General features: G+C 40.4%; 1 protein-coding gene across 4 annotated transcripts in view; it reads left to right on the top strand.

Moving 5' to 3' along the window:
• Grm7 (glutamate metabotropic receptor 7) overlaps positions 1-14,252 on the top strand; it is an 866,857-nt gene that overhangs the window by 808,768 nt on the left and 43,837 nt on the right. The window contains exons 10-11 of one of the 4 annotated variants that reach the window (XM_048438533.3): positions 1,797-1,888; positions 2,781-3,091. The exons of 1 other annotated variant lie outside the window; for it this stretch is intronic. In XM_048438533.3, the coding sequence (XP_048294490.1) occupies positions 1,797-1,867 (71 nt within the window). In that variant the 3' untranslated portion in view covers positions 1,868-1,888; positions 2,781-3,091. Of the gene's footprint in view, positions 1-1,796; positions 1,889-2,201; positions 2,705-2,780; positions 3,092-14,252 lie in introns of those variants that run through there. 2 more of the 4 variants (XM_085686819.2, XM_048438532.3) reach the window with 2 other exon arrangements.

The raw sequence follows: 14,252 nt of genomic DNA, 5'->3' as shown, positions 1-14,252 counted from the left end.
TCCTTGGTGTTTTCATCTTGAACGGCTCCGCTCCATCACTGCAGTTTGCCATCTGGCGCATGACCGCTTCCACTCATCCTCCACACTGCACACGTCTACATGAAAATGAGCTTTTTTTTTTCCCCAGCTTAAAATGTGCAGCCTTTAAAACTGCCCTCTGTACTGCATTACTTTTCAAGGATTGAAATTTTCCTCTCAAGTTGCTCGTTCAGTTACAATTCTGTTAGCTTTTAAAGAAAAACATCATTTTGTTGGGTAAAGAGACAAACCTGTCAAAGTGTTAAAGCTATCTGTTCACTGTGCATATATTCCATGTTCCAGGCTCAGACTAGTGTTCCCAGGACCTATGTTCAGACAAAAACTAGCAAGCCCAGAGGGAATTGGGATGAAGTGCCAAGAGTTTAATTTATGCAAAGGTGATTTCTGTCACAGGGGTTTAGAAAATCCAAACCTTATTTGGATACTTTAGCTATGTCTAAGACACTGCTCCTCAGAATTTCTTCAAATCCTGGTCTTCGCATCTGTCTCCTGAATTTGGCATCTCTCCCTGTACTGCAAATACTGACTTGCATATATGGTCATGGCGAATGAATACGAGAATGTGGTCATGCTTGGGCTGTGGCTTATGACTACTCTTATGGTCCCTTTTAAGCTGCATGGTGGGCAGCATGACTTAATTTCCAAGGGTGAATATGACCAGATATGTTCCTCATCTGGAATAGTCATACTCATCAGATTCTAGGTGACTTACCCTCTTATCTCATGCTTCCCTTGGGAAAGGATTGCACTGTACAATGATGAGAGGCTATAAACTACACTGGTTCTAAGACACCATCCATTTTCTAACTTGATGTCCCCCAAGCTGAGGAATAACTCAAGCCAAAACACCTAGCTAGATACTAGAAGGTCAGCAGAAGCTTGTGATGGTAGGCAGGTAGGCAGCTAAGAGCATACCCTACTTAGTGAATATGGGAGTGCATAACTGATAAAGAGAGAAGGTAGACTTTATCTACAACAGATGGGGTTAGAATGTGGGGAAGACCACATGAGAAGAACAACAATGTGTATCTCAGGTATAAAATATAAAACAAGATAATTTCAACTTAAATGTATTCTGATGTTACTTTTTTGTATTATTATTTGGCACTGACTATATGAAAAACCAGAAATATCCTGTGCTGGTCTCAAAAAAAAATCATATAAAATAAAAACATCAATAGAAGGAACTTTTTGATTAATAAAAGAAATTATAGGCTGCTGGAAAATGGATGTGGGCAACAAATTGTACACAAGCAATAATGCTAGAAAGTTCTGGAACACATTCCCATGCTATGCTGATTTGTTAATGTTTCTTGTTTTGTTTTGCTTCTTCATCTGTTTGGATTTCTAACATTCTCAACATGGCGCTATTCGTCTCCATTCTTCTGGACTAACCAAGCAAAGCTGGTCAGCAAGAATGAACTAGACTGAGGTAAAAGGGATGACACCAAGAAGGAGAGAGCCAGATAGATCAGTTATTTGGGGTCTGGTTCTCTCAGTTACACCAACTCAAGCAAGTACAACCTAGCTGCCTTCAGTTCTATAGTGGAACCAGTGCTCCCAAGTTCAGAGGTACCTGAATTGTGGTGAACTGGTCTACCCAAGTCGATTATATCCACTGAAATAGTGGGTATAATGTCTGTGGGTCTCTATCACAGCCTCTTCTTCAACAACAATAAAAAATAATTGATTATAATAAAAAGAATATTGTCTGCACATTTATTTTATATATTCCTATATATTTACTTTTCCTGTAGACTGTATACCACCTGTAAGAAAGAGTGTACAAAAGTCGGTAACTTGGTACACTATCCCACCAACAGTATAGCTTTTGACTGCTTCCCAAAAGGTAAGAAAACAATCTCTTCATTTATTTCTATGTTATTGTCTACACTAAGAATGGAAATGTTTTCATGAACACTGTGCATGACAACATGGAATTTTATCTGTATGAAGAAATGAGTTTTGAAACGAGGTCCTCTTGATGAACTCAATGACAGCTCCAGCTACATACCTGGTATCTTTGCTGGAGAGTGTGGTTATGGCTGTGGCAACTAGCCAATCACTTTAGAAAATGGGTGCTGTTTATTCTGATTCATAGTCTATTTTAAAATAATTGATGATAAAAATATTTTTAAATGTGTGTTTTTACATTCTGACAGTGTGGAACACTGATGTGGAGAAAAAGGAGATGCTTTATCAGTCAAGCACAAATACCTTCTTCAGTTATTAGTACTCTGTACATCAACATAAATGTATACATTCCTGGGAATGCATCTACTCAAAAAGTATGACAGACTGGTCCTAACATTGTAAAACTAATTGTCTTAGCTTTTTCTTTTTTTTTCTGTTCTTTCTTTCCTTATTTTTCTTTTTTCAACAAATAACTCCAGGAAAGTATTTATGACTGGAGTTGACGAAGTGTCAATCATGTTTCTTTCTCTGAGAATTCAACCTAAATTTAGTGCTCCCTGAAAGTAGGGAAGGGGTCAAAGAAAGATGGCAAAAGTCAAAGGAAAGTTTCAATATTAGTCAGATGGATTGTAAATTAATATTATGATTTTCAAAACCATGGGTTCTGTGCCCTGATCAACTGGTCATATGAATGAGCTGTCTTGATGGCATCGATCAACTCACTCACTATTCATGCTCATATGCTACTTTGCTAGCCCATTCGTGAATATATGCTGTAAATGACTGTTCTTAGAGATGCTACTATTCTTATCATTTCTGGATTTCAGTCTCAGCAACATGGAATCACAACTCTTGCGTTCAAACATCTGTGTCTAGATGGCTTCAGCAACTACCAAGTGGTAGGAAAACTAAACAATGGATGACATGGAGAATAGCGTGCAAAAGCCAGAGAGATGCTTCAACATATAATCTTGTGTAAGGTGGGAGGGGAGAAAAATGTAGCACTCAATAAAAATCAATTTAAAAAAATCGTGTAATGCTCTTGTAGAAAACTTGAGTTCAGTTCTCAGTACCCAAATTGAAAAGATCACAGCCACCAGCAAGTTCACCCCAATAATCTAATGGCCTCCTCTGATCTCCATGGACATCAACATTTGCATGCCAATGAATACACAAGCACACACACACACACATACACACACGTACATATTAAAAATAAAATAAAACATTTCAACAAGATGGTAAATTTGAATAAAAGACTCCCTTCTGATTGTCTCTCACCATACTCTCTTGTTTTAAAACAGCTGGAAGGTCTATTTCTCGAGGTCTATAAGTGTGAGATCTTGTTATGGAGACTAACATAGTGTTTAACAATGTGCACTAGCCTTTCTCTTTGTGTGTCTCTGTCATGAGACTTCTGTCAGATCATTCTCCAGACACTTATAACATGGTTTTTTGGGGGGTGGAATGAAATTCTGCATACAAATAATAGCTTGGTCTTCAAAAAAATTCCACTTACTACTCAAAGACAGGCCACAATTACTTTCAAAAAGCAATTACATTTCCTGTTGATTTTAGAAGGATGTAACATCTCAGTCTTTCATTTCAGATGTATTGTTTCCATAGTTCTTTCCTTTTCCGGGCATCAACATGATGTGTCCTAGATTTTAAATAGGGCATCCTTCCCTACAGTGAATATGTAACTGTATCCCAGTGCGATTTCAAGTCTCCACAGTACCAGTGCTTGTCAAAACACAGCGGCTCGTCATTTAACAGTTCTTTTACAGAAGACTTCCTGAAAATAAATGAGAAAGATTTATCCCCAGAAAAAAAAAAGATAGACTAAATATCCATCTATTAAAAATTCTCTTTAGCTCCATTCTCAGCTGGTGCCTTTTGGTTTAAAGGAAGTAATGGGAAACAATGTAAAATTGACCTTTCAGTTAAAAAGTATTGCTAGAGATTGGCATGTTGACTCAGCAGGTAAGGGAGCTTGCTGCCAAGCCCAACGCCATGAGTGAGTTACACCCTTGTATCTACATGGGGTTGTTCTCAGACACACACATACATGCACGTATACACACACAAAAGCACACACATACACATGCACACACAGGCACAAACACACAATGTAATACAAATTTGAGCATAAATGTTTCTAGGAAGTAGAGCTTAGATACAGAAGAAACCTGTCTCCTGGGGTTATTTTACCTCGCAGACTGTGTTGGGGGAGATTCTGAGAGGGTGAGCACAGGATAAGGAACATAAACTGGTTTCTCTTTTCCCAGTGTCAATCATGGCATATTCATTTACTCGTTACTGTGTTTTCACTACCATATTTTTTTTGATGCAAGTAATATCTGCACCTGATTTGCTTTCCTGATCAAAAGAGAGATGCATTCCATGTTTGGTTTCTTTAAAAATAATTGGGAGTGAAAGACAACTCAAGTTATGTGTTTTCATAATAGGCATCAATCAGTCCCCTTCATAATAGGAACTACCTATGTTTAAAGGCCACCTAGAGAAATGGCTCAGGGTTCCCATGTTTGAATCTATTTCTGTGTGACAGTACTCAGGGAGATGAAATAGTAAAGAGAAAACTATAGGTGTAACAGAGAATTCTATGCTAATTTGCTATTAAATCCACTTTATCCACTGTGTCCCAACAAAGACACACCATATCAAGCAAGTGTGGCATTTCCTTGTAAGAGATGGAAGGAAACAAATGTAAAGTCAGACAGAACAAAGTGTAACATGACTAGAAAATCTGTTTTCTACAAAGATTCTGTTTTAAATCTCTGACAGATGCCTAAGCCTTAAATCAGCAAAAGCATCACTGCTTCATCCTTTCATTTACATGTTTATAAATTTTATAAATGTACAAACCGGATTCTCTGAATGTGGCTGACATGGGGGCTGACTGAGCCCCCGAGGTCCAAATGAAGACTGAGAAGCCATTGACAATGGCACTGGGTCTTGTTTCGTCTGCATGGACTGGCATTTTGGGGTCCTGGCCTGTTTGGATGCTCACCTTCCTGGACCCGGAGGGAGGGGGGAGGAACTTGAATTCCCCACAGGACAGGAAACCCTGACTGCTCTTGGGAATGGTGAGGGAGGAGGAGAGGGAGTGGGGGGAGCAGAAGGGTATTGGGAGGAGGGGAGGAAGTGGAAAGAGTGTTTTCGGATACTTGAATAAACAACAAAAAAAGAAAAAATGAAAGAAAAAATGAGATAAAAACAAAATACAATTCATGTGAACATAAAAATAAAAAAATGTACAAAGTGTTATCAGTCTAGCAACATTTCTTTTAACTTCTAATTAAGGAAGGAAGAAAGGGGGAAATGACTGATCCTGTGCTATACTCAGGCCAGGAACTAGGTTATTTTCATAGAATAGTTGTGTACAGGAGGATGGTGGTGCGATTATAAAGCTTTAGGTTCGCTCCGATCTTGCATATACAGACATACAATAGCTTTCTGTGCTTTTGCCTAGTTTTGTTCTTCTGAGCAAGTATTCAGATTCTAATACTATTGAGATCTCAACTTTTATGTTCTCCAAGCATAAAATTCGGATCCCTAGCACCTAAATAAATTCCTATTAGTGTAACAGTCCACCTGCAATTCCAGTTGTTGAGAGGGTAAAACAGGGAATCCCCCAAAGAAGCTGTCTAGTTAGACTAGCCAAATTGGCAAGCTTTAAGTACAGCAAGAAAGTCTGCCTCAATAAATAAGGAAAAGAACAATCAGGGAACACACTTGATACCAACCTCTGGCCTCTAAATATAGGTGCACACACATACACATTCACCTATATACTAATATACTAAATATAGGTGAACACACATACACACTCACCTATATACTAATATACTAAATATAGGTGAACACACATACACACTCACCTATATACTTGTGCACCCACTCACATGCAAACTCATGGACACCATGCATACATACACATGCTCCAAACAAATCAATCTTAATAATCTTTTGTTTCTTGTCATTAATATGATGATGTTATTTAGCACTTGAAATTTTTCATGCTTTATATCCTACTGAGATTCTTCCTCTTTAGCATTCAATGTAGTGCCCTTGTTTGAACAGGAGACCACTTCAATTTTAAATCTACGTTGAAACACTCTCTAAATATAGCACAGCAAAGAATATAAGGCTATCCAAACTTTGACACAGAATCACCTCTGGAATAAATGCAGCAATAAATCTCATCAGGACTGATCTCTCAGCACATGCTCAGAAACCAATTAATTCCTGCCACCCCAGCTCTCCAGCTCGCATCCCACTTGACGAATAGGGTGAAAGCACACACACAGCCCGTAGTTTTGCTAGCACAGTAGAGTTATAACACACCATGCCCTCAAGTCATGGAAACTGCATCACAAGGTACATTGAACCACTGCCTGGCCTGGTCTCATCAAGATTTATGAACCATGGGACTGCTGTTAAGGGGGAAACAGTCAAATGAATATCCAGAAGCTTTGCCCCTGTGCCAGCCTGAGGTGACATGATTGGGAGACAGAAATGGACAAGTCCCTCAGGGAACTCAGACATGATGGAGGATATTAAGGTAAGAGATTTTGATTTCAGATGATGGGAGCTCTTAGAAAATCGAATCAATTGTTCAGCTATGTATGGAGAACACTATGCTCCATCCTGTTTGCAAGGTCGTCCAGGCAGTCATACAAGGAAAGACACTTAAAATAGGAAAAGACTACGCATAAAGAATCTGACACATAAAAATAATGGGGCATGTTTAGGAACGAGAAATGGAAATACTGCAAAGCTGCTGTATCAGAGTTAGAAACACATTGTCTTAGGACATGGCTTCCATGAAGTGGCCTTTGTTATAGTAATGTGGTGTGTCCCAGGCTCTCAGCCTTACCTAGAACCTTGCCAGTATATAGTTAATAGTGAACAGTAATTGTGAATAATAAGATACTCAGTCTGTAACTAAGCAGGTGGGATTGTATCCTTCAGGAAAAAGCCCTCTAGATCATAGAGGCTAAAGAGATGACCTTTTATGTTGATGTCAGGTTTCAAAATTGTGTTGTGGTTTTATATGAAAATCCTTGTCCTGATATCTGTACTACACCTGCAGTTAGCCTCCCTTTTGGTGCACTTAGCCAACATACAAGACCAGCAAAGTTTATACCTATTTTTTTTCTCTGTGGACTACAACTTTCTACACCATTTATCATTCCAATCACACATGAACTTGACAATTTACATTGGAAATGGGCTGGGGATGGAGAGATGGCTCAGTGGATAGAAGCACTGACAGAGGACCCAGAATCAATTCCCAGAACTCACATGACAGGTCACAACCACCTGTAACTTCAGTTCTAGAAGGTCCAATACCATTTTTTAGCCACTGTGGGCTTTTTCATGCATTTTGTATACATAGACTCAATCAAGTTCAAACTTTAAATAGTTCTAGAGTCTATTTTGATGGACAGTTGGTAGCTTTCTGACCACCTGAGTGGGTTTTCTCAGACCCAGCTATTTAGGACAAGTTTTGTCTTTTAGAACCAAATGTCACTTTAATTTAAAAAGAAAAACTGTGTGTCCTTAACCCAGGTTAGTTCATCACTGAACATTCTCCCGCACCTAACTGCTACGAGAGAGGTTTATCTCTATACTCATTGATGATTCTGCTCTGGTTTCTAACTACTACAGATGTACCTCAACTTGGCAGATATTCTCTCTCTTTCTCTCTCTCTTTCTCCTGTCCCTTGCCCACATTGAAACTTGGACACATTTTAAATTAGCTTCCTCCTGGAATCAAAGGTAATCATCATTTCTTTTATAATCTGCATGAATATTCTCATAATTCATTTTGTCTTTTAATGATGAAGATTGGTTTTGAACTCTTTTTTTCTGTCTGTCCTTTCCTAGAGTAACCTCCAAGGTCTCAACTTGTACAAGGAGAAGAGAAATCTTCTCTTCTCCTTGCTAGAGAAATCTCCCATGGGTGTTCTTGCTTAGCTGAGCCAAAGCCTTAGAAGATTGTAATATGAATAGTTACTTCACATTGGTAAGTGTTTAGCATGACCTTGACTGCATTGTCATTTTTTCTAACCAAGAATAAGAAAAACCAAACTTGGAATGTGACCCTTGTGATGGTAGTTGGAGTGTCACATATGTGGCTTTCCTTGTACATCTCCGTGATCAAGGAGAAGCTCCACTTTATGTAATACTCACTTTCCTATAGAAACAAGTTCCCTTAACGGGATACCATGGCAACAGCTTGGGATCCTGTGTAGTAGGACCCTCCTATCTAAGGATGAGTCATATGTGAGGGCATGCTAGTGACATCCTTAGTCATCTCTGATACCCTTCTCTCCTCCATCACCTTCCCTCTCTCCCCTTTCTTCTCTGTCTTCCGTCATTCCCTTTCTTGTCTCTCTTTTCCTTGGATTTTATCCCCTTCCCTCCTTTTTTAGGTATTGTTATATTTTCTGGTTATGTGTATATGTGTCTGAATGTGTGTGAGTGTGTGTGTGTGTGTGTGTGTGTGTGTGTGTGTGTGTGTGTGTGTGCACGTGTGCACGCGCGCGCACGTGCACACATGGAAGGTAGAGATGGCCAATGAGTATTCTTCTCACTTGGATTTTACCTTACTCTTTGAGATTCAGGGTCATAATGAAACTGAAGAGCATCAATTCAGCTAGGCATGTTCCAAGTCCCAGGGATCCTCCTGTTTCCATTCCTCCAACTCCGGGATTACAAGCCTGTACCACTTCTTTCACAAGGGTTCCAAGGAATGGATTTAGGTCTTTATGTTTATATAGGAAGTGCTTTATCAACTGAGCCATCTCCCTAGACCCTGGTCTTTTATTTTGTCTGTCATAAACCATCAGAGTTGGGGGGAAAACACATAGATTACCAGTGGAGTTAGCCAACCTTGTCTCTTCGTACAGCAGGCTCTTTTTTCAAGATGGGTCACTGTGGTCTTCTGCCTTGGTGAGGTCAACAGAGAAAAAGCTATCAGTGTAAGGTTGCTGCAGGATACACAGACCCGTGTATGTCATTCCATATGATTAACTGTAACAGGCAGTTTCAGGCCTGCTGGTAAGTCAAAGGACATTTTAAGTAGAGATTATAGTTCTGGTATATGTCCTGAGTGACAGAAAAATACCAGAGCAGGTAGAGAAACCTTTCATCTTAGTTAGTGAACACACATTTGGTCTCCTTATATGCCAATATATAACAAAATTGGTTAACAAAACCAGAAATTTTCAGTGATACTTTAAAATTGAGTATTATCACTTTTATATCCAATCAGAACAATCCAGGAAAAGAAGACTCATTCATCTTTATGTAAAAATCATACAAAGTTATAACATTATTAAATAATAGAAGCTATAATGTTGGTTATGATTCATCCATTCTTACTTCACACCATACTGGAGTTTGCAAAGAATCTAACCAAGCTCCAGGGCAGAATTCAGAATAGCCATGAGCTGTTGTTTCTCTTCAGGTAACCTGCAGCTACAAATGACTCTCTGCACTGGCACACAGTCAAGCCAAGGGCCAAGACAAGTGTCTGCCTGCATCCTAAGTGTACCCAGAAAGTCTTTCTTTCCAGCTCACCCATTGATTTCACAAATGAAAGAGACTGTTACAGTTTATATGTGCTTGGGCATAAGTTATCTAGCAGTTTGCTCTTAAAATTTAAAAAGAAATGGAGAAATGAGATCATTATCTATTAGCATCTTTTCTTGCAGCTCTACTCAAGAATGACATGGATCCCCCTAAATGGGGTAGGAAACATATAACAGTGATTTACTGTTATCCATTAACATGCACCACAGAGAAAGCCAGTCTCTTGCAGTGTTCTTAGTTCTCAGTATATTATGGGAAAGGTCATCAAGGATAGTAGCTTCAATAGGGATTCTTACCACACTCTCATTTACAGGAAAAAATAGCAAACAAGTGTGTCTGAAAGTATCATTTATGCTAGGCAGGCAATGTGACTCATCAGCAAAGGTCATCTCTCTGCACAACTTTGATCATTGTACAATACCTATTTTGTTATAGAGACTAAGTAATGATAAAGTACTTCAAGCATAATGTGCCCAGTAGCTATGTAGTGTTAACTATGGGTTTATCATCCCCTTCAATTAACTGGAATATCTGTTTCTCTTCTAGAAAAGAATTTTGGAGACTACAACTTTCATGGCTAACCCTTCATGGCTAATTTGTCTGCGTTCTCTTTCTGTAACATTCCCAATAATTTGCAGAGTCAAGCAATCCTTCTGCAACTGATTTTTGTCTGGAAAAACCTGTGAGATTTTCAGATTGAAATATCAATAAATCTCTGACCTGTCTTCAACCTATTTAGTATTGATTCATTCTGGAGCAATGGTGCCTTAAAGCCAAAGCTTCAACGAGCTATCAAAGAGCTGTCTGGGAAATCACATTTAAACACACTCCATTTTCATTACGTTTCATAACACAGCCCATATTTCCTGACTTTAGGCACAAATTCACTCAGACTGCGACCATGACAGTGATGTCTACATTAAATTAGCAATACCTGTTTGTACCTCAGATATTTAAGGAAATATCAAAGATCAATTGTAGAAACCCTAGTTAGGGCAGAAGGCTGACCATGAAGAAAGCTCTGAAATAACTCCCAGTCAAATTAAAATCATTTGTTTTCTTAATCTTGTACCCATTGGAACATTGAAAGGTTCAAAGAAGCTGCTTTGTTGATTGTGTCTGCCCAGGTAAGAAGAAACCTTGTCACCCCTGAATTCTTTGTTCTAATCAGTACATGCCATTCAACAGTGATGTGAAACCATTAACAGGAACTGCCACAGGCTCTTTAACCCATTAAAAGAATACAGTACTGAACAGTTGGGGGGTTATTACACAACTGGCATCTACCATATCCCTGAAGTCATTCTAGCTCTCTGGTGGCCCCCTGAGAAACTGTGTCAAGGCCCTTTCTCATGGTTCTCCAGACAGCTGCTGCTTCAGACAAAGTAGAAAAGAAGCTGTTTTCTGGGGCTGTGACTCGAGAGGAAAGGCACCATTGTTTTAGGTCTCGTCTCCATAACAACAGCCAGGAAGAAGCTGCATCAGTGTGTCTTTGTCTCTGCCCTAAGTGGGCTAAAGTGACTTCAGCAAGCAAAGTGAGCTGGCCAGACTTCAAGAGATCACTTCGAGACTCAAGAAAGAACTCATGTATCAAAGCCCTGATGTCCTCAAAGAGATTCTATATTTTACATTTTTCACAGGGACTTCATGCTCTGCCTCACCAAACAATGAAAATGATCAGGGCAGTCTTCAGTGACCAGAATTTTCACTGTATAAGCTTCGTCCTGGGAAGACCAATATTCCATCTAACTGTGGATGTCAACATCAGTCCTGGTGATTGCTAATTCCCTAAGCATCCTGAGCTAGCTGTAAATGGAGCACAACACATATGTAGATGACATGATCATGATGTCAAAATGTTGAGCACCCCTACTCTAGATAGTGATATGAGCACATTACTTAGTCTTTGTGTGTCAATTTTCTCATTTTCTAAATGGGCCGGATATTACTAGGAATCCTAAGAGCTGTTCATAAGATTAACTGAATCTATCATATTAAGTGTTGAACACAGTATTGCATACCATACCAAATAATTTGCTATGAAAATGCTTCTCTTTTTCATTTTCTTTCTTTGAATTTTATAATTTACCTTATTTTATTTAAAAAAACAAACTATCTTTTTCTCATTTTACATACCAATCCCATTCTCTCCATCTAGCCCCCCCCAACCCACCCCTATCCACTCCTCAGAGAGGGTAAGGCACACTGCTTTGGGAAAGGTCCAAGACCCTCCCTACTATATCTAGACTGAGCAAGGTATCCACCCAAAGAGAATGGGTTCCTAAAAAGACCAGTACAAGCAGTAGGGATAAATCCTTGTGCCACTGTCAGTGACCCTGCAGTCTGCCCCAGTCATACAACTGTCACCCACATTTAGAGGGTCTAGTTTGGTCCTATGCTGATTCCTTTCCTGTCCGGCTAGAGTGTTGAGCTCCCATTAGTTCAGGTAAACTGTTTCAATGGGTGTCCCCATCATGGTTTTGACCTCTTTGCTCATATTTTCACTCTTCATACTCTTCAACTGGACTCGGGGAGCTCAGTCCAGTGTTCTGTTGCGGGTCTGTCTCTGTTTCCATCAGTTGCTGGATAAAAGTTATATGGTGACGTTTAAGATACTCATCAGTCTGATTACAGGACAAGGCCAGTTTGTGTACCCTCTCCTCTATTGCTTAGACTCTTAGCTGGGGTCAACCCAGACCCAGAAAGATAAATATGGTATGTACTTACTCATAAGTGTATACTAGCTCTAAAGCAAAGGATAACAAACCTATAGTCCATGATCCTAGGGAAGCCAAGTAACAAGGTGAACTCTAAGAATAGCATACATAAATCCACCTGGAAAGGGGGAAATAGATAAGATTGCCTGACAAATTTTGGAGCACGGATGTGGGGAGCAAAGGGAGGGCATAAGAGAAAGAGGAGGGGAGAAAGGGAGCGGGGAGGAGTACCGGAGGGAAATGGATAATTGAGATAGAGGAAGGACAGAGAAGAGAACAATGAAAGATATATCTTTTTATTTATTTATTTATTAAATATTTCCACCTCCTCCCCACCTCCCTCCCCCTCCCCACCTCTCCCTCCCTCTCTAGTCCTAAGAGCAGTCAGGGTTCCCTGCCCCACGGGAAGTCCAAGATCCTCCCCCCTCCAAGCAGGTATATAAAGGTGAGCATCTAAACAAACCAGGCTCCCACAAAGTCAATCCATGCAGTAGAATCAAAACTCAGTGCCATTGTCCTTGGCTTCTCAGTCAGCCCTCATTGCCAGCCACATTCAGAGTGTCCAGTCTGATCACTTGTTCCATCACCTCCAGTCCAGCTGGCCTTGGTGAGCTCCCATTAGATCAGTCCCACCGTCTCAGTGGGTGGGCGCACCCCCCATGGTCCTAACTTTCTGGCTCATGTTCTCCCTGAAAGAGATATCTTGATTAAGGGAGCCATTATGGGGCTAGCAGGAAACCTGGCACTAGAGAAATTCCCAGGAATTCGTTTTATTTTTTTATTGAAAATAGTTTCTTCTCTCATACAGTACATTCCGACCAGAGTTTCTTCCTCTCCCTCCACTCCTCTCAGCTCTTCCCACCTCCCATCTCCCCTGGATCCACTCCCACTCCATCTCCTTTCAGAAAAGAGCAGACCTCAAAGAGACAACAAGCAAACACAACAACACAAACTACAGTAAGATGCGGCAAAAGCCCTCAAGGGTTTTTGAGGGCTTTGCCTACACCAAGCCTGGACAAGGCAGTCCAGCAGGAGAGAAAGAGTCTCAAGAGCAGGGAAAAGTCAAATAACACCCACTCCCACTGTTAGGAGTTCTAGAAACTACCAAGTTAACAGTCCCAACATATGCACAGAGGACCTGGGGCAGACCCCTGTGTGTTACATGGTTACCACTTGTGTCTCTGTGAGCCCTTGGCAACCTACTTAGTTAATTTACTGGGCCCTGTTCTCCTTGTATCCTTCATCTTCTCTAACTACTACAACCTATCTACACCCTCTGCCAAGGGATTCCCTGAGCTCCAAGGGGAAGAACTCAATGGAAATCTCCACTTTAGATTTTCTCTTTGCATAATGTCTGGCTGTGGATCTCTGCATCCACTCCCACCTGTGGCCTGAGGAAGGCTCTCTGAGGACTACTGGGCAAGACACCAATCTATGAGTATAGCAGACTATCATTAGGAATCATTTCATTGATTATTTTGACCAGTTGTATTTGGTTCTACCCATGGTCTCTGGTCTATCCATTGTCTTGTTCCTGGCCACCCAAGCAGTATCAGGCTTGGGCTCTCTCTTGTGAAGTAGGCCTTAAGTTAAATCAGACATTGGTCGGCCACTCCAGCAAGTTCTGCGCTACTATTGCCCCAGCACATTTTGCAGGCAGGACAGATTGAATGTTAAAGATTTTGAGGCTGGGTTGGTGTCCAGAGCTCTCTTTTGGTAGCCTACAGTGTACCTTACCACACCAAGGAGTCTAGAATGTAGAGGAGAAGGCTCCAGGCAAGCAGAAACTTCAGCTCTCTACATTCATCGAGATTTATGGCTACTGTTCTTGTTCTGTTGTCAGTTTGCAGAGTGCAAACACCTGTTCTAGTATTGGTCTTGGTTGTTTGGGGATCTCCAAGGAACTCCCTTAATCGAGTCAAACCGAGTACTGCCACTGGAGGTCTTGCTACAGAAGTT

Source organism: Myodes glareolus, chromosome 3 (assembly GCF_982192425.1).
Source record: "Myodes glareolus chromosome 3, mMyoGla1.1, whole genome shotgun sequence".
In the NCBI taxonomy this organism is placed as follows: domain Eukaryota; kingdom Metazoa; phylum Chordata; class Mammalia; order Rodentia; family Cricetidae; genus Myodes; species Myodes glareolus.
Note: the sequence above shows the minus strand (reverse complement) of the source record. Positions and strands in the feature narration are given on the sequence as shown.